Consider the following 21,480-nt stretch of genomic DNA (forward strand, 5'->3'; position numbering starts at 1 on the left):
TGCTCCCAGTGTGATATGGAGACCAGAACTGTGCACAGTGCTCCCAGTGTGATAGGGAGACCAGAACTGTGCACAGTGCTCCCAGTGTGATATGGAGACCAGAACTGTGCACAGTGCTCCCAGTGTGATATGGAGACCAGGACTGTACACAGTGCTCCCAGTGTGATATGGAGACCAGAACTGTTCACAGTGCTCCCAGTGTGATATGGAGACCAGAACTGTGCACAGTGCTCCCAGTGTGATATGGAGACCAGAACTGTGCACAGTGCTCCCAGTGTGATATGGAGACCAGAACTGTACACAGTGCTCCCAGTGTGATATGGAGACCAGAACTGTGCACAGTGCTCCCAGTGTGATATGGAGACCAGAACTGTGCACAGTGCTCCCAGTGTGATATGGAGACCAGAACTGTGCACAGTGCTCCCAGTGTGATATGGAGACCAGAACTGTGCACAGTGCTCCAAGTGTGATATGGAGACCAGAACTGTGCACAGTGCTCCCAGTGTGATATGGAGACCAGAACTGTGCACAGTGCTCCCAGTGTGATATGGAGACCAGAACTGTGCACAGTGCTCCAAGTGTGATATGGAGACCAGAACTGTACACAGTGCTCCAAGTGTGATATGGAGACCAGAACTGTGCACAGTGCTCCCAGTGTGATATGGAGACCAGAACTGTGCACAGTGCTCCCAGTGTGATATGGAGACCAGAACTGTGCACAGTGCTCCCAGTGTGATATGGAGACCAGAACTGTGCACAGTGCTCCCAGTGTGATATGGAGACCAGAACTGTGCACAGTGCTCCCAGTGTGATATGGAGACTAGAACTGTACACAGTGCTCCCAGTGTGATATGGAGACCAGAACTGTGCACAGTGCTCCAAGTGTGATATGGAGACCAGAACTGTGCACAGTGCTCCCAGTGTGATATGGAGACCAGAACTGTGCACAGTGCTCCCAGTGTGATATGGAGACCAGAACTGTACACAGTGCTCCCAGTGTGATATGGAGACCAGAACTGTGCACAGTGCTCCAAGTGTGATATGGAGACCAGAACTGTGCACAGTGCTCCAAGTGTGATATGGAGACCAGAACTGTGCACAGTGCTCCAAGTGTGATATGGAGACCAGAACTGTTCACAGTGCTCCCAGTGTGATATGGAGACCAGAACTGTGCACAGTGCTCCCAGTGTGATATGGAGACCAGAACTGTACACAGTGCTCCCAGTGTGATATGGAGACCAGAACTGTGCACAGTGCTCCCAGTGTGATATGGAGACCAGAACTGTGCACAGTGCTCCAAGTGTGATATGGAGACCAGAACTGTGCACAGTGCTCCCAGTGTGATATGGAGACCAGAACTGTGCACAGTGCTCCCAGTGTGATATGGAGACCAGAACTGTGCACAGTGCTCCCAGTGTGATATGGAGACCAGAACTGTGCACAGTGCTCCCAGTGTGATATGGAGACCAGAACTGTGCACAGTGCTCCCAGTGTGATATGGAGACCAGAACTGTGCACAGTGCTCCCAGTGTGATATGGAGACCAGAACTGTGCACAGTGCTCCCAGTGTGATATGGAGACCAGAACTGTGCACAGTGCTCCCAGTGTGATATGGAGACCAGAACTGTGCACAGTGCTCCCAGTGTGATATGTAGACCAGAACTGTGCACAGTGCTCCCAGTGTGATATGGAGACCAGAACTGTGCACAGTGCTCCCAGTGTGATATGGAGACCAGAACTGTGCACAGTGCTCCCAGTGTGATATGGAGACCAGAACTGTGCACAGTGCTCCCAGTGTGATATGGAGACCAGAACTGTGCACAGTGCTCGAAGTGTGATATGGAGACCAGAACTGTGCACAGTGCTCCAAGTGTGATATGGAGACCAGAACTGTGCACAGTGCTCCAAGTGTGATATGGAGACCAGAACTGTGCACAATGCTCCCAGTGTGATATGGAGACCAGAACTGTGCACAGTGCTCCAAGTGTGATATGGAGACCAGAACTGTGCACAGTGCTCCCAGTGTGATATGGAGACCAGAACTGTACACAGTGCTCCCAGTGTGATATGGAGACCAGAACTGTACACAGTGCTCCCAGTGTGATATGGAGACCAGAACTGTACACAGTGCTCCAAGTGTGATATGGAGACCAGAACTGTGCACAGTGCTCCCAGTGTGGTATGGAGACCAGAACTGTGCACTGTGCTCCCAGTGTGATATGGAGACCAGAACTGTGCACAGTGCTCCAAGTGTGATATGGAGACCAGAACTGTGCACAGTGCTCCAAGTGTGATATGGAGACCAGAACTGTGCACAGTGCTCCCAGTGTGATATGGAGACCAGAACTGTGCACAGTGCTCCAAGTGTGATATGGAGACCAGAACTGTGCACAGTGCTCCCAGTGTGATATGGAGACCAGAACTGTGCACAGTGCTCCCAGTGTGATATGGAGACCAGAACTGTGCACAGTGCTCCAAGTGTGATATGGAGACCAGAACTGTGCACAGTGCTCCCAGTGTGATATGGAGACCAGAACTGTGCACAGTGCTCCCAGTGTGATATGGAGACTAGAACTGTGCACAGTGCTCCCAGTGTGATATGGAGACCAGAACTGTGCACAGTGCTCCCAGTGTGATATGGAGACCAGAACTGTGCACAGTGCTCCCAGTGTGATATGGAGACCAGAACTGTGCACAGTGCTCCAAGTGTGATATGGAGACCAGAACTGTGCACAGTGCTCCCAGTGTGATATGGAGACCAGAACTGTACACAGTGCTCCCAGTGTGATATGGAGACCAGAACTGTGCACAGTGCTCCCAGTGTGATATGGAGACCAGAACTGTGCACAGTGCTCCCAGTGTAATATGGAGACCAGAACTGTTCACAGTGCTCCCAGTGTGATATGGAGACCAGAACTGTGCACAGTGCTCCCAGTGTGATATGGAGACCAGAACTGTGCACAGTGCTCCCAGTGTGATATGGAGACCAGAACTGTGCACAGTGCTCCCAGTGTGATATGGAGACCAGAACTGTGCACAGTGCTCCCAGTGTGATATGGAGACCAGAACTGTGCACAGTGCTCCCAGTGTGATATGGAGACCAGAACTGTGCACAGTGCTCCCAGTGTGATATGGAGACCAGAACTGTGCACAGTGCTCCAAGTGTGATATGGAGACCAGAACTGTGCACAGTGCTCCAAGTGTGATATGGAGACCAGAACTGTACACAGTGCTCCCAGTGTGATATGGAGACCAGAACTGTACACAGTGCTCCCAGTGTGATATGGAGACCAGAACTGTGCACAGTGCTCCCAGTGTGATATGGAGACCAGAACTGTACACAGTGCTCCCAGTGTGATATGGAGACCAGAACTGTACACAGTGCTCCCAGTGTGATATGGAGACCAGAACTGTGCACAGTGCTCCAAGTGTGATATGGAGACCAGAACTGTGCTCAGTGCTCCCAGTGTGATATGGAGACCAGAACTGTGCACAGTGCTCCCAGTGTGATATGGAGACCAGAACTGTGCACAGTGCTCCCAGTGTGATATGGAGACCAGAACTGTGCACAGTGCTCCCAGTGTGATATGGAGACCAGAACTGTGCACAGTGCTCCAAGTGTGATCTGGAGACCAGAACTGTGCACAGTGCTCCAAGTGTGATATGGAGACCAGAACTGTGCACAGTGCTCCCAGTGTGGTATGGAGACCAGAACTGTGCACAGTGCTCCAAGTGTGATATGGAGACCAGAACTGTGCTCAGTGCTCCCAGTGTGATATGGAGACCAGAACTGTGCACAGTGCTCCCAGTGTGATATGGAGACCAGAACTGTGCACAGTGCTCCAAGTGTGATATGGAGACCAGAACTGTGCACAGTGCTCCCAGTGTGATATGGAGACCAGAACTGTACACAGTGCTCCCAGTGTGATATGGAGACCAGAACTGTACACAGTGCTCCCAGTGTGGTATGGAGACCAGAACTGTGCACAGTGCTCCCAGTGTGATATGGAGACCAGAACTGTACACAGTGCTCCCAGTGTGATATGGAGACCAGAACTGTGCACAGTGCTCCCAGTGTGATATGGAGACCAGAACTGTACACAGTGCTCCAAGTGTGATATGGAGACCAGAACTGTGCACAGTGCTCCAAGTGTGATATGGAGACCAGAACTGTGCACAGTGCTCCAAGTGTGATATGGAGACCAGAACTGTGCACAGTGCTCCCAGTGTGATACGGAGACCAGAACTGTGCACAGTGCTCCCAGTGTGATATGGAGACCAGAACTGTGCACAGTGCTCCCAGTGTGATACGGAGACCAGAACTGTGCACAGTGCTCCCAGTGTGATATGGAGACCAGAACTGTGCACAGTGCTCCCAGTGTGATATGGAGACCAGAACTGTACACAGTGCTCCCAGTGTGATATGGAGACCAGAACTGTGCACAGTGCTCCCAGTGTGATATGGAGACCAGAACTGTGCACAGTGCTCCCAGTGTGATATGGAGACCAGAACTGTGCACAGTGCTCCCAGTGTGATATGGAGACCAGAACTGTACACAGTGCTCCCAGTGTGATATGGAGACCAGAACTGTGCACAGTGCTCCCAGTGTGATATGGAGACCAGAACTGTGCACAGTGCTCCAAGTGTGATATGGAGACCAGAACTGTGCACAGTGCTCCCAGTGTGATATGGAGACCAGAACTGTTCTCAATAAAACGTTTTCTCCCGTTGCAGCTCGCCGATCTGAGCTGCGGTACAAGATATCGGGTGACACGGCGAGCTTGTCTTCCCAAGAGGCGGAGGCCAGGGCCGTGAGCAGCAATGGAGGACGCCGGCCGGCGAGGCCTCGCTCTCACCGTGAGTGCACTTCCACCGCGACGCGGCCTCATTCACGGAGAAGGCAAAACCAAGTCGCCTCTTGCATTCCTCTTGCTCACCAATCAATTCACGTTTCAGCCCATCTGAGTCTCTGCGCCCCCCACCTCCCCCGTATCCCAACTCACGCCAAGATGTTTCCACTCGTGGGTCACCCATCACCCCCACCCTGTGCTCGCTCGACCCACATCGGCTCCCGGTCTGGGAACACCTCGATTTTAAAATTCTCATCCTCGTGTTCAAATCCCCTCCATGGCCCCTCGCCCCGCCCCTCCCTATCTCTGTAACCTCCTCCAACCCTCCGAGATCTCTGCCCTCCTCCAATTCCGCCCTCTTGTCCATCCCCCCCTCCGATTCCCATCGCTCCACCATTGGCGGCCGTGCCTTCAGCTGCCTGGGGCCCCGAGCTCTGGAATTCCCTCCCTGAACCTCTCCGCCTCTCTCTCCTCCTTTCAGACGCCCCTTAAAACCGACCAAACTTTGAGTCACCTGTCCTAATGTTTCTTTATGTGTCTTGGTGTCAAATTAAGTTTGATAATCGCTGCTGTGAAGCCGCCCTGGGACGATTTACCATGTTAAAGGCGCTATATAAATGCAGGCTGTTGTATTTTTGATCAATTAAGATGAGTTGAGGGATTCGGAGGTGCAGGAGGTGAAGGAGGGACTGGGTGGAGGCGATAGAGCAGACACAGAACTCTGAATCATAGAATCATAGAAGTTTACAACATGGAAACAGGCCCTTCGGCCCAACATGTCCATGTCGCCCAGTTTATACCACTAAGCTCGTCCCAATTGCCTGCACTTGGCCCATATCCCTCTATACCCATCTTACCCATGTAACTGTCCAAATGCTTTTCAAAAGACAAAATTGTACCCGCCTCTACTACTGCCTCTGGCAGCTCGTTCCAGACACTCACCACCCTTTGAGTGAAAAAATTGCCCCTCTGGACCCTTTTGTATCTCTCCCCTCTCACCTTAAATCTATGCCCCCTCGTTATAGACTCCCCTACCTTTGGGAAAAGATTTTGACTATCTACCTTATCTATGCCCCTCATTATTTTATAGACTTCTATAAGATCACCCCTAAACCTCCTACTCTCCAGGGAAAAAAGTCTCAGTCTATCCAACCTCTCCCTATAAGTCAAACCATCAAGTCCCGGTAGCATCCTAGTAAATCTTTTCTGCACTCTTTCTAGTTTAATAATATCCTTTCTATAATAGGGTGACCAGAACTGTACACAGTATTCCAAGTGTGGCCTTACTAATGTCTTGTACAACTTCAACAAGACATCCCAACTCCTGTATTCAATGTTCTGACCAATGAAACCAAGCATGCCGAATGCCTTCTTCACCACCCTATCCACCTGTGACTCCACTTTCAAGGAGCTATGAACCTGTACTCCTAGATCTCTTTGTTCTATAACTCTCCCCAACGCCCTACCATTAACGGAGTAGGTCCTGGCCCGATTCGATCGACCAAAATGCATCACCTCACATTTATCTAAATTAAACTCCCATCTGCCATTCGTCGGCCCACTGGGCTCCGTTCAAGCCGCAGACAGAGGGGGGGATTGAGGAGAGAGAGAGGGAAACGACAATTACCCCTCATTGGAGATGTCCAAGTGAGATTTACTCCCACTCTCAGCGCGGGATTCCCGTTGATGTCGCCAGAGATGCATCCTGGGCAGAAGGCTTTTGTACAAATCCAGTCAATGAGACTGTCTTTCCAGGATGCAAGAAATATCTTCCAAACCAGAGGTCAACGGAGAGCTCGAGTACATCGTCCTGCGAATGGTATGAGAACACGACCCAGATCCCAGCTCACCAGAAACATTCGCAGCTACTCGGTAAGTTACAGTCAGTAACGCCGAACACCGCGGAGGAGAGGGGTTACTGAGAGACAGTGTGAGGGAGAGGGATTAACATCAGTAGAGATACAGTCAGTAACACAGGACGCTGCGGGAGAGGGGTTACTGAGAGACAGTGTGAGGGAGAGGGATTAACATCAGTAGAGATACAGTCAGTAACACAGGGCGCTGGGGGGAGAGGGGTTACTGAGAGACAGTGTGAGGGAGAGGGATTAACATCAGTAGAGATACAGTCAGTAACACAGGGCGCTGGGGGGAGAGGGGTTACTGAGGGACAGTGTGAGGGAGAGGGGTTAACATCAGTAGAGATACAGTCAGTAACACAGGGCGCTGGGGGGAGAGGGGTTACTGAGAGACAGTGTGAGGGAGAGGGATTAACATCAGTAGAGATACAGTCAGTAACACAGGGCGCTGGGGGGAGAGGGGTTACTGAGAGACAGTGTGAGGGAGAGGGATTAACATCAGTAGAGATACAGTCAGTAACACAGGGCGCTGGGGGAGAGGGGTTACTGAGAGACAGTGTGAGGGAGAGGGATTAACATCAGTAGAGATACAGTCAGTAACACAGGGCGCTGGGGGGAGAGGGGTTACTGAGAGACAGTGTGAGGGAGAGGGATTAACATCAGTAGAGATACAGTCAGTAACACAGGGCGCTGGGGGGAGAGGGATTACTGAGAGACAGTGTGAGGGAGAGGGATTAACATCAGTAGAGATACAGTCAGTAACACAGGGCGCTGGGGGAGAGGGGTTACTGAGAGACAGTGTGAGGGAGAGGGATTAACATCAGTAGAGATACAGTCAGTAACACAGGGCGCTGGGGGGAGAGGGGTTACTGAGTGACAGTGTGAGGGAGAGGGATTAACATCAGTAGAGATACAGTCAGTAACACAGGGCGCTGGGGGGAGAGGGGTTACTGAGAGACAGTGTGAGGGAGAGGGATTAACATCAGTAGAGATACAGTCAGTAACACAGGGCGCTGGGGGGAGAGGGGTTACTGAGTGACAGTGTGAGGGAGAGGGATTAACATCAGTAGAGATACAGTCAGTAACACAGGGCGCTGGGGGGAGAGGGGTTACTGAGTGACAGTGTGAGGGAGAGGGATTAACATCAGTAGAGATACAGTCAGTAACACAGGGCGCTGGGGGAGAGGGGTTACTGAGTGACAGTGTGAGGGAGAGGGATTAACATCAGTAGAGATACAGTCAGTAACACAGGGCGCTGGGGGAGAGGGGTTACTGAGTGACAGTGTGAGGGAGAGGGATTAACATCAGTAGAGATACAGTCAGTAACACAGGGCGCTGGGGGAGAGGGGTTACTGAGAGACAGTGTGAGGGAGAGGGATTAACATCAGTAGAGATACAGTCAGTAACACAGGGTGCTGGGGGGAGAGGGGTTACTGAGGGACAGTGTGAGGGAGAGGGATTAACATCAGTAGAGATACAGTCAGTAACACAGGGCGCTGGGGGGAGAGGGGTTACTGAGAGACAGTGTGAGGGAGAGGGATTAACATCAGTAGAGATACAGTCAGTAACACAGGGTGCTGGGGGGAGAGGGGTTACTGAGAGACAGTGTGAGGGAGAGGGATTAACATCAGTAGAGATACAGTCAGTAACACAGGGCGCTGGGGGGAGAGGGGTTACTGAGAGACAGTGTGAGGGAGAGGGATTAACATCAGTAGAGATACAGTCAGTAACACAGGGCGCTGGGGGGAGAGGGGTTACTGAGAGACAGTGTGAGGGAGAGGGATTAACATCAGTGGAGATACAGTCAGTAACACAGGGCGCTGGGGGAGAGGGGTTACTGAGAGACAGTGTGAGGGAGAGGGATTAACATCAGTAGAGATACAGTCAGTAACACAGGGCGCTGGGGGGAGAGGGGTTACTGAGAGACAGTGTGAGGGAGAGGGATTAACATCAGTAGAGATACAGTCAGTAACACAGGGCGCTGGGGGGAGAGGGGTTACTGAGAGACAGTGTGAGGGAGAGGGATTAACATCAGTAGAGATACAGTCAGTAACACAGGGCGCTGGGGGAGAGGGGTTACTGAGTGACAGTGTGAGGGAGAGGGATTAACATCAGTAGAGATACAGTCAGTAACACAGGGCGCTGGGGGGAGAGGGGTTACTGAGAGACAGTGTGAGGGAGAGGGATTAACATCAGTAGAGATACAGTCAGTAACACAGGGCGCTGGGGGGAGAGGGGTTACTGAGAGACAGTGTGAGGGAGAGGGATTAACATCAGTAGAGATACAGTCAGTAACACAGGGCGCTGGGGGGAGAGGGGTGACTGAGAGACAGTGTGAGGGAGAGGGATTAACATCAGTAGAGATACAGTCAGTAACACAGGGCGCTGGGGGAGAGGGGTTACTGAGAGACAGTGTGAGGGAGAGGGATTAACATCAGTAGAGATACAGTCAGTAACACAGGGCGCTGGGGGGAGAGGGGTTACTGAGAGACAGTGTGAGGGAGAGGGATTAACATCAGTAGAGATACAGTCAGTAACACAGGGCGCTGGGGGAGAGGGGTTACTGAGTGACAGTGTGAGGGAGAGGGATTAACATCAGTAGAGATACAGTCAGTAACACAGGGCGCTGGGGGAGAGGGGTTACTGAGTGACAGTGTGAGGGAGAGGGATTAACATCAGTAGAGATACAGTCAGTAACACAGGGCGCTGGGGGAGAGGGGTTACTGAGAGACAGTGTGAGGGAGAGGGATTAACATCAGTAGAGATACAGTCAGTAACACAGGGCGCTGGGGGGAGAGGGGTTACTGAGAGACAGTGTGAGGGAGAGGGATTAACATCAGTAGAGATACAGTCAGTAACACAGGGCGCTGGGGGGAGAGGGGTTACTGAGTGACAGTGTGAGGGAGAGGGATTAACATCAGTAGAGATACAGTCAGTAACACAGGGCGCTGGGGGGAGAGGGGTTACTGAGAGACAGTGTGAGGGAGAGGGATTAACATCAGTAGAGATACAGTCAGTAACACAGGGCGCTGGGGGGAGAGGGGTTACTGAGAGACAGTGTGAGGGAGAGGGATTAACATCAGTAGAGATACAGTCAGTAACACAGGGCGCTGGGGGGAGAGGGGTTACTGAGTGACAGTGTGAGGGAGAGGGATTAACATCAGTAGAGATACAGTCAGTAACACAGGGCGCTGGGAGAGAGGGGTTACTGAGAGACAGTGTGAGGGAGAGGGATTAACATCAGTAGAGATACAGTCAGTAACACAGGGCGCTGGGGGGAGAGGGGTTACTGAGTGACAGTGTGAGGGAGAGGGATTAACATCAGTAGAGATACAGTCAGTAACACAGGGCGCTGGGGGGAGAGGGGTTACTGAGAGACAGTGTGAGGGAGAGGGATTAACATCAGTAGAGATACAGTCAGTAACTCAGGGCGCTGGGGGGAGAGTTCGGGTTACAGATCGATCCTCTGGACATTAAGCATCATTTCTCACAAGGCCTCTGTTTTCAGATCTCCCTCCGATGAACGATTTACAAAGTTCAGCGAGCACTCTCCCCGTGGAGGAGTATGAGAATGTGCAGGATTGTATCCAGACCCTTTCAGAGCCTGCACCATCATTACCAGGTACAGGGATCGGGGCTGGGACAGGTGAGACTCAATGGACCGGATTACAATATGTGCTGTGTTTAATATTACACTCTACAAATCATATTACAATATGTGCTGTGTTTAATATCGCACTCTGCAAACCATATTACAATGTGTGCTGTGTTTAATATCGCACTCTACAAACCATATTACAATGTGTGCTGTGTTTAATATCGCACTCTGCAAACCATATTACAATATGTGCTGTGTTTATTATCGCACTCTGCAAACCATATTACAATATGTGCTGCTGTTTAATATTACACTCTACAAACCATATTACAATATGTGCTGTGTTTAATATTACACTTTACAAACCATATTACAATATGTGCTGCTGTTTAATATCGCACTCTGCAAACCATATTACACTATGTGCTGCTGTTTAATATTACACTCTACAAACCATATTACAATATGAGCTGTCTCTTTAATATCGCACTCTGCAAAGCATATTACAATATGTGCTGAGTTTAAAATGACACTCGACAAACATATTCCAATGTGTGCTGTGTTTAATATTACATTCTGAAAACCATATTACAATATGTGCTGCTGTTTAATATTACACTCTACAAACCATATTACAATATTTGCTGTGTTTAATATGACACTCTGCAAACATATTACAATATGTGCTGTGTTTAATATTACACTCTACAAACCATATTACAATACATGCTGAGTTTAATATTACACTCTACAAATCATATTACGATATATGATGTCTGTTTAGTGTTAAACTCTACAAACCATATTACAATATGCGATGTCTGTTTCATATTACACTCTACAAACCATATTACAATGTGTGCTGTGTTTAATATTACACTCTAAAAACCATATTACAATATGTGCTGCTGTTTAATATTACACTCTACAAACCATATTACAATATGTGCTGCTGTTTAATATTACACTCTACAAACCGTATTACAATATGTGCTGCTGTTTAATATTACACTCTACAAACCATGTTACAATATGTGCTGCTGTTTAATATTACACTCTACAAACCATTTAACAATATGGACTAGTGTTTAATATTGCACTCTACAAACCATATTACAATATGTGCTGCTGTTTAATATTGCACTCTACAAACCATATTACAATATGTGCTGCTGTTTAATATTACAATTTACAAACCACATTACAATATGTGCTGCTGTTTAATATTGCACTCTACAAACCATATTACAATATGTGCTGCTGTTTAATATTACAATTTACAAACCACATTACAATATGTGCTGCTGTTTAATATTGCACTCTACAAACCATATTACAATATGTGCTGCTGTTTAATCTTACAATTTACAAACTGTATTACAATATGTGCTGCTGTTTAATATTGCACTCGACAAACCATATTACAATATGTGCTGCTGTTTAATATTACACTCTGCAAACCATATTACAATATGTGCTGCTGTTTAATATTACACTCTACAAACCATATTACAATATGTGCTGCTGTTTAATATTACACTCTGCAAATCATAATACAATATGTGCTGCTGTTTAATATTACACTCTACAAATCATATTACAATATGTACTCTGTTTAATATTACACTCTGCAAATCATATTACAATATGTGCTGCTGTTTAATATTACACTCTACAAACCATATTACAATATGTGCTGCTGTATAATATTACACTCTACAAACCATATTACAATATGTGCTGCTGTTTAATATTACACTCTGCAAACCATATTACAATATGTGCTGCTGTTTAATATTACACTCTACAAACCATATTACAATATGTGCTGCTGTTTAATATTACACTCTGCAAATCATAATACAATATGTGCTGCTGTTTAATATTACACTCTACAAATCATATTACAATATGTACTCTGTTTAATATTACACTCTGCAAATCATATTACAATATGTGCTGCTGTTTAATATTACACTCTACAAACCATATTACAATATGTGCTGCTGTTTAATATTACACTCTACAAACCATATTACAATATGTGCTGCTGTTTAATATTACACTCTGCAAATCATATTACAATATGTGCTGCTGTTTAATATTACACTCTGCAAATCATATTACAATATGTGCTGCTGTTTAATATTACACTCTACAAACCATATTACAATATGTGCTGCTGTTTAATATTACACTCTACAAACCATATTACAATATGTGCTGCTGTTTAATATTACACTCTGCAAACCATATTACAATATGTGCTGCTGTTTAATATTACACTCTACAAACCATATTACAATATGTGCTGCTGTTTAATATTACACTCTGCAAACCATATTACAATATGTGCTGCTGTTTAATATTACACTCTACAAACCATATTACAATATGTGCTGCTGTTTAATATTACACTCTGCAAATCATATTACAATATGTACTCTGTTTAATATTACACTCTGCAAATCATATTACAATATGTGCTGCTGTTTAATATTACACTCTACAAACCATATTACAATATGTGCTGCTGTTTAATATTACACTCTACAAATCATATTACAATATGTACTCTGTTTAATATTACACTTTGCAAATCATATTACAATATGTGCTGCTGTTTAATATTACACTCTACAAATCATATTACAATATGTACTCTGTTTAATATTACACTCTGCAAATCATATTACAATATGTGCTGCTGTTTAATATTACACTCTACAAACCATATTACAATATGTGCTGCTGTTTAATATTACACTCTACAAACCATATTACAATATGTGCTGCTGTTTAATATTACACTCTGCAAATCATATTACAATATGTGCTGCTGTTTAATATTACACTCTACAAACCATATTACAATATGTGCTGCTGTTTAATATTACACTCTGCAAATCATATTACAATATGTGCTGCTGTTTAATATTACACTCTGCAAATCATATTACAATATGTGCTGCTGTTTAATATTAGACTCTACAAACCATATTACAATATGTGCTGCTGTTTAATATTACACTCTGCAAATCATAATACAATATGTGCTGCTGTTTAATATTACACTCTGCAAATCATATTACAATATGTACTCTGTTTAATATGACACTCTACAAATCATATTACAATATGTGCTGCTGTTTAATATGACACTCTACAAACCATATTACAATATGTACTCTGTTTAATATTACACTCTGCAAATCATATTACAATATGTGCTGCTGTTTAATATTACACTCTGCAAATCATATTACAATATGTGCTGCTGTTTAATTTTACACTCTACAAACCATATTACAATATGTGCTGCTGTTTAATATTACACTCTGCAAATCATAATACAATATGTACTCTGTTTAATATTACACTCTGCAAACCATATTACAAGATGGACTGACTGTTCAACATTACACTCTACAAACCATATTACAAGATGGACTGACTGTTCAACATTACACTCTACAAACCATATTACAAGAAGGACTGACTGTTCAACATTACACTCTACAAACCATATTACAGGACGGGTTGACTGATAAATATTACACAATTTCAATAAATGAAAAAACTCATTAATCTTCTGCCTCATTAATGTGCTTGTCGGTGAAGATGTGATTTCCGGATATGTCCTTCTGTTTTCCGAGCACTGTGCTGGGGACATCAAGCATCCCGACCTCGATAAGGCCCGTTCAACATCGTGATTTGTCCCCATCTTTCTTTAACAGCTCCAGCACCAATGGCCTCTGGTTCAGCCAACCAACCCATGGACGAGTCCTCGGAGAGCGACTACGATGATATAGAGACTTACTTTCCATGAGTCAAAGATTCCCGATCTCCATCTGCGAGGTACGTACATTGGATGACAAGCATAGAACCTCACAGCACTGGCGGAGGCCGCTCGGCCCATCGGGCCTGTGCCGGCCCTTTGAAAGAGCTCTCCAATTAGTCCCAATCTATCCCCCGTCGCCCTGTAAATTTTCCCCCTTCGAGTATCTCTCCGATTCCCCCTTTTGAAAGTTATTATTGAATCTGCTCCCACCGCCCTCTCAGGCAGCGAATTCCAGATCATCACAACTCGCTGCGTAAAAAAACATTCTCCTCATCTCCCCCTCTTTCCCCGATTATCTTCAATCTGCGTCCTCTGGTTCCCGACCCTCCTGCCCACTGGGAAACACTCTCTCCTTATTTACTCTTTCAAAACCCCTCCTGATTTTGAACCCCTCGATTAAATCTCCCCTTAACCTTCTCTGCTCTGAGGAGAACAATTCCCAGTTTCTCCAGTCTCTCCACATAACTGAGGTCCCTCATCCCTGGTCCCATTCTGGGAAATCTCCCCTTAACCTTCTCTGCTCTGAGGAGAACAATTCCCAGTTTCTCCAGTCTCTCCACGTAACTGAGGTCCCTCATCCCTGGTCCCATTCTGATCAATCTCCTCCGCACCCTCTCCGAGACCCTGGACATCCTCCCTAAAGAGTGCGGGGCCCAGAATTGGGACACAATACTCCAGCTGAGGTCTAACCCAGTGTTTTATAAAGGTTTAGCATAACTCCCTTGCTTTTGGACTCTGTGCCTCTATTAATAAAGCCCAGGATCCCATATGCTTTTTTAACAACCTTCCCAACTTGTCCTGCCACCTTCAAAGATTTGTGGATGGTCCTTTAAAGTTTTTTAAGGTACTGATGCAGATCCAAAGTTTCGCTGTTAAATACTGTTGTTGGCCTGCTGCCAACTCGACCGACTGGGGTCATCTTTACTGTAAATTCAGCTGTGGCTCTGAGGGAGCACCGCACTGTCGGAGGGTCAGGACTGAGGGAGCGCCGCACTGTCGGAGGGTCGGTACTGAGGGAGCGACGCACTGTCGGAGGGTCGGTACTGAGGGAGCGCCGCACTGTCGGAGGGTCGGTACTGAGGGAGCGCCGCTCTGTCGGAGGGTCGGTACTGAGGGAGTGCCGCACTGTCGGAGGGTCGGTACTGAGGGAGCGCCGCACTGTCGGAGGGTCGGTACTGAGGGAGCGCCGCACTGTCGGAGGGTCAGTACTGAGGGAGCGCCGCACTGTGGGAGGGTCAGTACTGAGGGAGCGCCGCACTGTCGGAGGGTCGGTACTGAGGGAGCGCCGCACTGTCGGAGGGTCAGTACTGAGGGAGCGCCGCACTGTCGGAGGGTCGGTACTGAGGGAGCGCCGCACTGTCGGAGGGTCGGTACTGAGGGAGCGCCGCACTGTCGGAGGGTCGGTACTGAGGGAGCGCCGCACTGTCGGAGGGTCGGTACTGAGGGAGCGCCGCACTGTCGGAGGGTCGGTACTGAGGGAGCGCCGCACTGTCGGAGGGTCTGTACTGAGGGAGCGCCGCACTGTCAGAGGGGCCGTCGATCGGGGATGAGACATTAAACCGAGGCCCCGTCTGCCCCTCTCGGGTGGATGTAAAAGATCCCACGGCCACCATTGGAAGAAGAGCAGGGGGGAGTTCTCCCCGGGGTCCTGGGCCCCGATATTTATCCCTCGACCAACATTGTGGGATCTTGCTGTGAGCAAATTGGCTGCCGCGTTTCCCACATTACAACAGTGAGCACACTTCGAAAAAGTTACTTCATTGGCTGTGAGGCGCTTTGGGACATCCTGAGGTGGTGAAAGGAGCTGGGTATGAATGAGAGTTCTTTCTCTCTCTTTTCTTGAAGGTCATGAAATCAATTGCGAGTGGAGCCTGCAGTTTTTGGAACCAGGTCGTCGAAGGGGATCTCTTCCAACTCTAGCCCATCGCTGATCCGTGATGGCCCGTCGAACACCAGGTCAAGCACATCTCCAGAACTGAGTTCCTGACAACTCCCAGCGTCAACTATCTCCATCTGATCACCAAACTCAGCCTCCACCTCAATCACCCACTTCACCAGAACTCCGCCCTGTATTTCAAGGTTCATCTACAACTCCACATTCATCTCCAGGTCCTTTTCCAACTCTAGATCCATCTCCAACTCTCTCTCTAACTCTAGATCCATCTCCAACTCTCTCTCTAACTCTAGATCCATCTCCAACTCTCTCTCTAACTCTAGATCCATCTCCAACTCTCTCTCTAACTCTAGATCCATCTCCAACTCTCTCTCTAACTCTAGATCCATCTCTAACCCTCTCTCTCTAACTCTAGATCCATCTCCAACTCTCTCCCTAACTCTAGATCCATCTCTAACTCTCTCTCTAACTCTAGATCCATCTCCAACTCTCTCTCTAACTCTAGATCCATCTCCAACTCTCTCTCTAACTCTAGGTCCATCTCCAACTCTCTCTCTAACTCTAGGTCCATCTCCAACTCTCTCTCTAACTCAAGTTCCATCTCCAACTTTCTCTCTAACTCTAGATCCATCTCCAACTCTCTCTCTAACTCTAGATCCATCTCCAACTCTCTCTCTAACTCTAGATCCATCTCCAACTCTCTCTCTAACTCTAGATCCATCTCCAACTCTCTCTCTAACTCCAGATCCATCTCCAACTCTCTCTCTAACTCTAGATCCATCTCCAACTCTCTCCCTCTAACTCTAGATCCATCTCCAACTTTCTCTCTAACTCTAGATCCGTCTCCAACTCTCTCTCTAACTCTAGATCCATCTCCAACTCTCTCTCTAACTCTAGATCCATCTCCAACTCTCTCTCTAACTCTAGATCCATCTCCAACTTTCTCTCTAATTCTAGATCCATCTCCAACTCTCTCTCTAACTCTAGATCCATCTCCAACTCTCTCTCTAACTCTAGATCCATCTCCAACTCTCTCTCTAACTCAAGTTCCATCTCCAACTCTCTCTCTAACTCTAGATCCATCTCCAACTCTCTCTCTAACTCTAGATCCATCTCCAACTCTCTCTCTAACTCAAGTTCCATCTCCAACTCTCTCTCTAACTCTAGATCCATCTCCAACTCTCTCTAGCTCTAGATCCATCTCCAACTCTCTCCCTAACTCTAGATCCATCTCCAACTCTCTCTCTAACTCTAGATCCATCTCCATCTCTCTAACTCCAGGTCCATCTCCAACTCTCTCTAGCTCTAGATCCATCTCCAACTCTCTCCCTAACTCTAGATCCATCTCCAACTCTCTCTCTAACTCTAGGTCCATCTCCAACTCTCTCTCTAACTCTAGATCCATCTCCAACTCTCTCTCTAACTCTAGATCCATCTCCAACTCTCTCTCTAACTCTAGATCCATCTCCAACTCTCTCTCTAACTCTAGATCCATCTCCAACTCTCTCTCTAACTCTAGATCCATCTCCAACTCTCTCTCTAACTCTAGGTCCATCTCCAACTCTCTCTCTAACTCTAGATCCATCTCCAACTCTCTCCCTAACTCTAGATCCATCTCCAACTCTCTCTCTAACTCTAGATCCATCTCCAACTCTCTCTCTAACTCTAGATCCATCTCCAACTCTCTCTCTAACTCTAGGTCCATCTCCAACTCTCTCTCTAACTCTAGATCCATCTCCAACTCTCTCCCTAACTCTAGATCCATCTCCAACTCTCTCTCTAACTCTAGATCCATCTCCAACTCTCTCCCTAACTCTAGATCCATCTCCAACTCTCTCTCTAACTCTAGTTCCATCTCCAACTCTCTCCCTAACTCTAGATCCATCTCCAACTCTCTCTCTAACTCTAGATCCATCTCCAACTCTCTCTCTAACTCAAGTTCCATCTCCAACTCTCTCTCTAATTCTAGATCCATCTCCAACTCTCTCTCTAACTCTAGATCCATCTCCAACTCTCTCTCTAACTCTAAATCCATCTCCATCTCTCTCTCTAACTCTAGATCCATCTCCAACTCTCTCTCTAACTCTAGATCCATCTCCAACTCTCTCTCTAACTCTAGATCCATCTCCATCTCTCTAACTCCAGGTCCATCTCCAACTCTCTCTAGCTCTAGATCCATCTCCAACTCTCTCCCTAACTCTAGATCCATCTCCAACTCTCTCTCTAACTCTAGATCCATCTCCATCTCTCTAACTCCAGGTCCATCTCCAACTCTCTCTAGCTCCAGATCCATCTCCAACTCTCTCCCTAACTCTAGATCCATCTCCAACTCTCTCTCTAACTCTAGTTCCATCTCCAACTCTCTCCCTAACTCTAGTTCCATCTCCAACTCTCTCTCTAACTCTAGATCCATTTCCAACTCTCTCTCTAACTCTAGATCCATCTCCAACTCTCTCTCTAACTCTAGATCCATCTCCAACTCTCTCCCTCACTCTAGATCCATCTCTGACACTCTCCCTCTAACTCTAATGTGTCCCTTCTCAACTTGCGTTTGACAGAGACAATCACTGAGACAGGAAAACGAGGCAAGAATGGTCCACTTCTCCCACGTTGTTTCTTGTAATTACCCTGTAGACATGATCGCTGAATGTGTCGTGTTTGGAGGGCACTGGGGGGCAATAGACCATCAGGTCAAGTGCACGGAGCAACCATGAGCCCACCGCCACAGGAAATAACGCTGTTGATCGCAGCACAGAAGGATCCCAAAGCCCCGCTCCCTGGCCTGGAGCCCTCTCCCCACTGCCTCTGGATTTCTGCCCGCGAGCTTTCGACCACTGAATCCCCGAACCTTCCAACGCCGCTCCCTCGAAACGGCCGACTCCTCGGTCGACCGTAACCACCAGCATTGGCCCCATCACCGGATCTGGATTGGAGTTGGTGCCGATGCTGCGCGGGATGGCTGATTGCGAGATGTTGCGGGAGAGAAAACGTCTCAGCGTTGTCAGGCGAAAGGGGACCAGTCCCCACCTTGGCGCCCATGGACCATATGCCAGTGTCGCATTGTTGGGAGATTGGCTCTCATTCCTCCAAGAGTTATCGAAGGGAAATGCGGAGCATGGCAGCCGCGTCTAGGGGACCGCCCACCCCACACTCCCCCATCCTCGATCGGAGTCGAGGCCCCACCCTCATCTGTGAAGGCTGCCGAGTGATCCCTTCAATCTGAGCAAGGTGCGGGGGGGGCGAATGAGGCCGGTTTCATAAGCCTGGGAGGGGGGGACAGAGGGTCAGATTCTCTCCGTTCCCCCTCTGAGGATCTGCGGGCCAAATGAAGCCCCAGACAGAGGGGCTGAAGGGCGCCTGTCTCTGATGGGGGACTGGGCGTGAGGCAGTGGGGCATACACTGTATGTGCTGACATTGCTTGGTGTCTCCAGCTCAGTGGTGGGAACATCACAAGGTGCGACATAGATATCAAAAGGCAGACAAACTGCGACCAACGGGCAAATCATACGTTGACTGCGAGAATGTTTTATAGGAGAAAAAGTCTGTAAATTCGGATGTTTTACTGATCACAGAGACGAGCAAAGGCAGCAGGATAATCCTCTGTAATTTATCACTGACTGTATCTCTACTGATGTTAATCCCTCTCCCTCACACTGTCTCTCAGTAACCCCTCTCCCCCCAGCGCCCTGTGTTACTGACTGTATCTCTACTGATGTTAATCCCTCTCCCTCACACTGTCACTCAGTAACCCCTCTCCCCCCAGCGCCCTGTGTTACTGACTGTATCTCTACTGATGTTAATCCCTCTCCCTCACACTGTCTCTCAGTAACCCCTCTCCCCCCAGCGCCCTGTGTTACTGACTGTATCTCTACTGATGTTAATCCCTCTCCCTCACACTGTCTCTCAGTAACCCCTCTCCCCCAGCGCCCTGTGTCACTGACTGTATCTCTACTGATGTTAATCCCTCTCCCTCACACTGTCACTCAGTAACCCCTCTCCCCCCAGCGTCCTGTGTTACTGACTGTATCTCTACTGATGTTAATCCCTCTCCCTCACACTGTCACTCAGTAACCCCTCTCCCCCCAGCGCCCTGTGTCACTGACTGTATCTCTACTGATGTTAATCCCTCTCCCTCACACTGTCACTCAGTAACCCCTCTCCCCCCAGCGCCCTGTGTTACTGACTGTATCTCTACTGATGTTAATCCCTCTCCCTCACACTGTCTCTCAGTAACCCCTCTCCCCCAGCGCCCTGTGTCACTGACTGTATCTCTACTGATGTTAATCCCTCTCCCTCACACTGTCACTCAGTAACCCCTCTCCCCCCAGCGCCCTGTGTTACTGACTGTATCTCTACTGATGTTAATCCCTCTCCCTCACACTGTCACTCAGTAACCCCTCTCCCCCCAGCGCCCTGTGTTACTGACTGTATCTCTACTGATGTTAATCCCTCTCCCTCACACTGTCTCTCAGTAACCCCTCTCCCCCCAGCGCCCTGTGTTACTGACTGTATCTCTACTGATGTTAATCCCTCTCCCTCACACTGTCTCTCAGTAACCCCTCTCCCCCCAGCGCCCTGTGTTACTGACTGTATCTCTACTGATGTTAATCCCTCTCCCTCACACTGTCACTCAGTAACCCCTCTCCCCCCAGCGCCCTGTGTTACTGACTGTATCTCTACTGATGTTAATCCCTCTCCCTCACACTGTCACTCAGTAACCCCTCTCCCCCCAGCGCCCTGTGTTACTGACTGTATCTCTACTGATGTTAATCCCTCTCCCTCACACTGTCACTCAGTAACCCCTCTCCCCCCAGCGCCCTGTGTTACTGACTGTATCTCTACTGATGTTAATCCCTCTCCCTCACACTGTCTCTCAGTAACCCCTCTCCCCCCAGCGCCCTGTGTTACTGACTGTATCTCTACTGATGTTAATCCCTCTCCCTCACACTGTCTCTCAGTAACCCCTCTCCCCCCAGCGCCCTGTGTTACTGACTGTATCTCTACTGATGTTAATCCCTCTCCCTCACACTGTCTCTCAGTAACCCCTCTCCCCCCAGCGCCCTGTGTTACTGACTGTATCTCTACTGATGTTAATCCCTCTCCCTCACACTGTCTCTCAGTAACCCCTCTCCCCCCAGCGCCCTGTGTTACTGACTGTATCTCTACTGATGTTAATCCCTCTCCCTCACACTGTCACTCAGTAACCCCTCTCCCCCCAGCGCCCTGTGTTACTGACTGTATCTCTACTGATGTTAATCCCTCTCCCTCACACTGTCTCTCAGTAACCCCTCTCCCCCCAGCGCCCTGTGTTACTGACTGTATCTCGACTGATGTTAATCCCTCTCCCTCACACTGTCACTCAGTAACCCCTCTCCCCCCAGCGCCCTGTGTTACTGACTGTATCTCTACTGATGTTAATCCCTCTCCCTCACACTGTCT

General features: G+C 48.0%; 2 protein-coding genes across 6 annotated transcripts in view; both read left to right on the top strand.

Annotated features, from left to right (window-relative positions):
• Positions 1–16,522, top strand: part of LOC137310117 (T-cell differentiation antigen CD6-like) — a 106,503-nt gene extending 89,981 nt beyond the window's left edge. For 2 of the 5 annotated variants that reach the window (XM_067978084.1, XM_067978087.1), the window contains 5 exons: positions 4,736–4,858; positions 6,607–6,723; positions 10,216–10,353; positions 14,043–14,163; positions 15,992–16,522. In XM_067978084.1, coding sequence (XP_067834185.1) covers positions 4,736–4,858; positions 6,607–6,723; positions 10,216–10,353; positions 14,043–14,134 — 470 coding nt within the window. In that variant the 3' untranslated portion in view covers positions 14,135–14,163; positions 15,992–16,522. The remainder of the gene's footprint in view (positions 1–4,735; positions 4,859–6,606; positions 6,724–10,215; positions 10,354–14,042; positions 14,164–15,991) is intronic. The other 3 variants (XM_067978085.1, XM_067978088.1, XM_067978086.1) reach the window with 3 other exon arrangements.
• Positions 15,961–20,558, top strand: LOC137310115 (serine-rich adhesin for platelets-like). The gene is made up of 3 exons (XM_067978082.1): positions 15,961–16,022; positions 16,456–16,605; positions 17,236–20,558. The coding sequence occupies exons 1-3, from the start codon at positions 15,961–15,963 to the stop codon at positions 18,593–18,595; spliced, it is 1,572 nt and encodes a 523-aa protein (XP_067834183.1). The 3' UTR covers positions 18,596–20,558.
• Positions 20,559–21,480: the final 922 nt, after the last annotated feature.

This window comes from Heptranchias perlo, unplaced genomic scaffold, assembly GCF_035084215.1.
Source record: "Heptranchias perlo isolate sHepPer1 unplaced genomic scaffold, sHepPer1.hap1 HAP1_SCAFFOLD_220, whole genome shotgun sequence".
NCBI lineage: Eukaryota > Metazoa > Chordata > Chondrichthyes > Hexanchiformes > Hexanchidae > Heptranchias > Heptranchias perlo.

Bases quoted from the DNA above. Each gene is read 5' to 3' on its own strand.
- LOC137310115 (XM_067978082.1), top strand. From the start codon at position 15,961: ATGAGAGTTCTTTCTCTCTCTTTTCTTGAAGGTCATGAAATCAATTGC. The intron at 16,023-16,455 runs GTTTTTGGAACC...CTCTAACTCTAG, and splicing joins AATTGCGAGTGGAGCCTGCA to ATCCATCTCCAACTCTCTCC. The intron at 16,606-17,235 runs GTCCATCTCCAA...CTCTAGCTCTAG, and splicing joins AACTCTCTCTCTAACTCTAG to ATCCATCTCCAACTCTCTCC.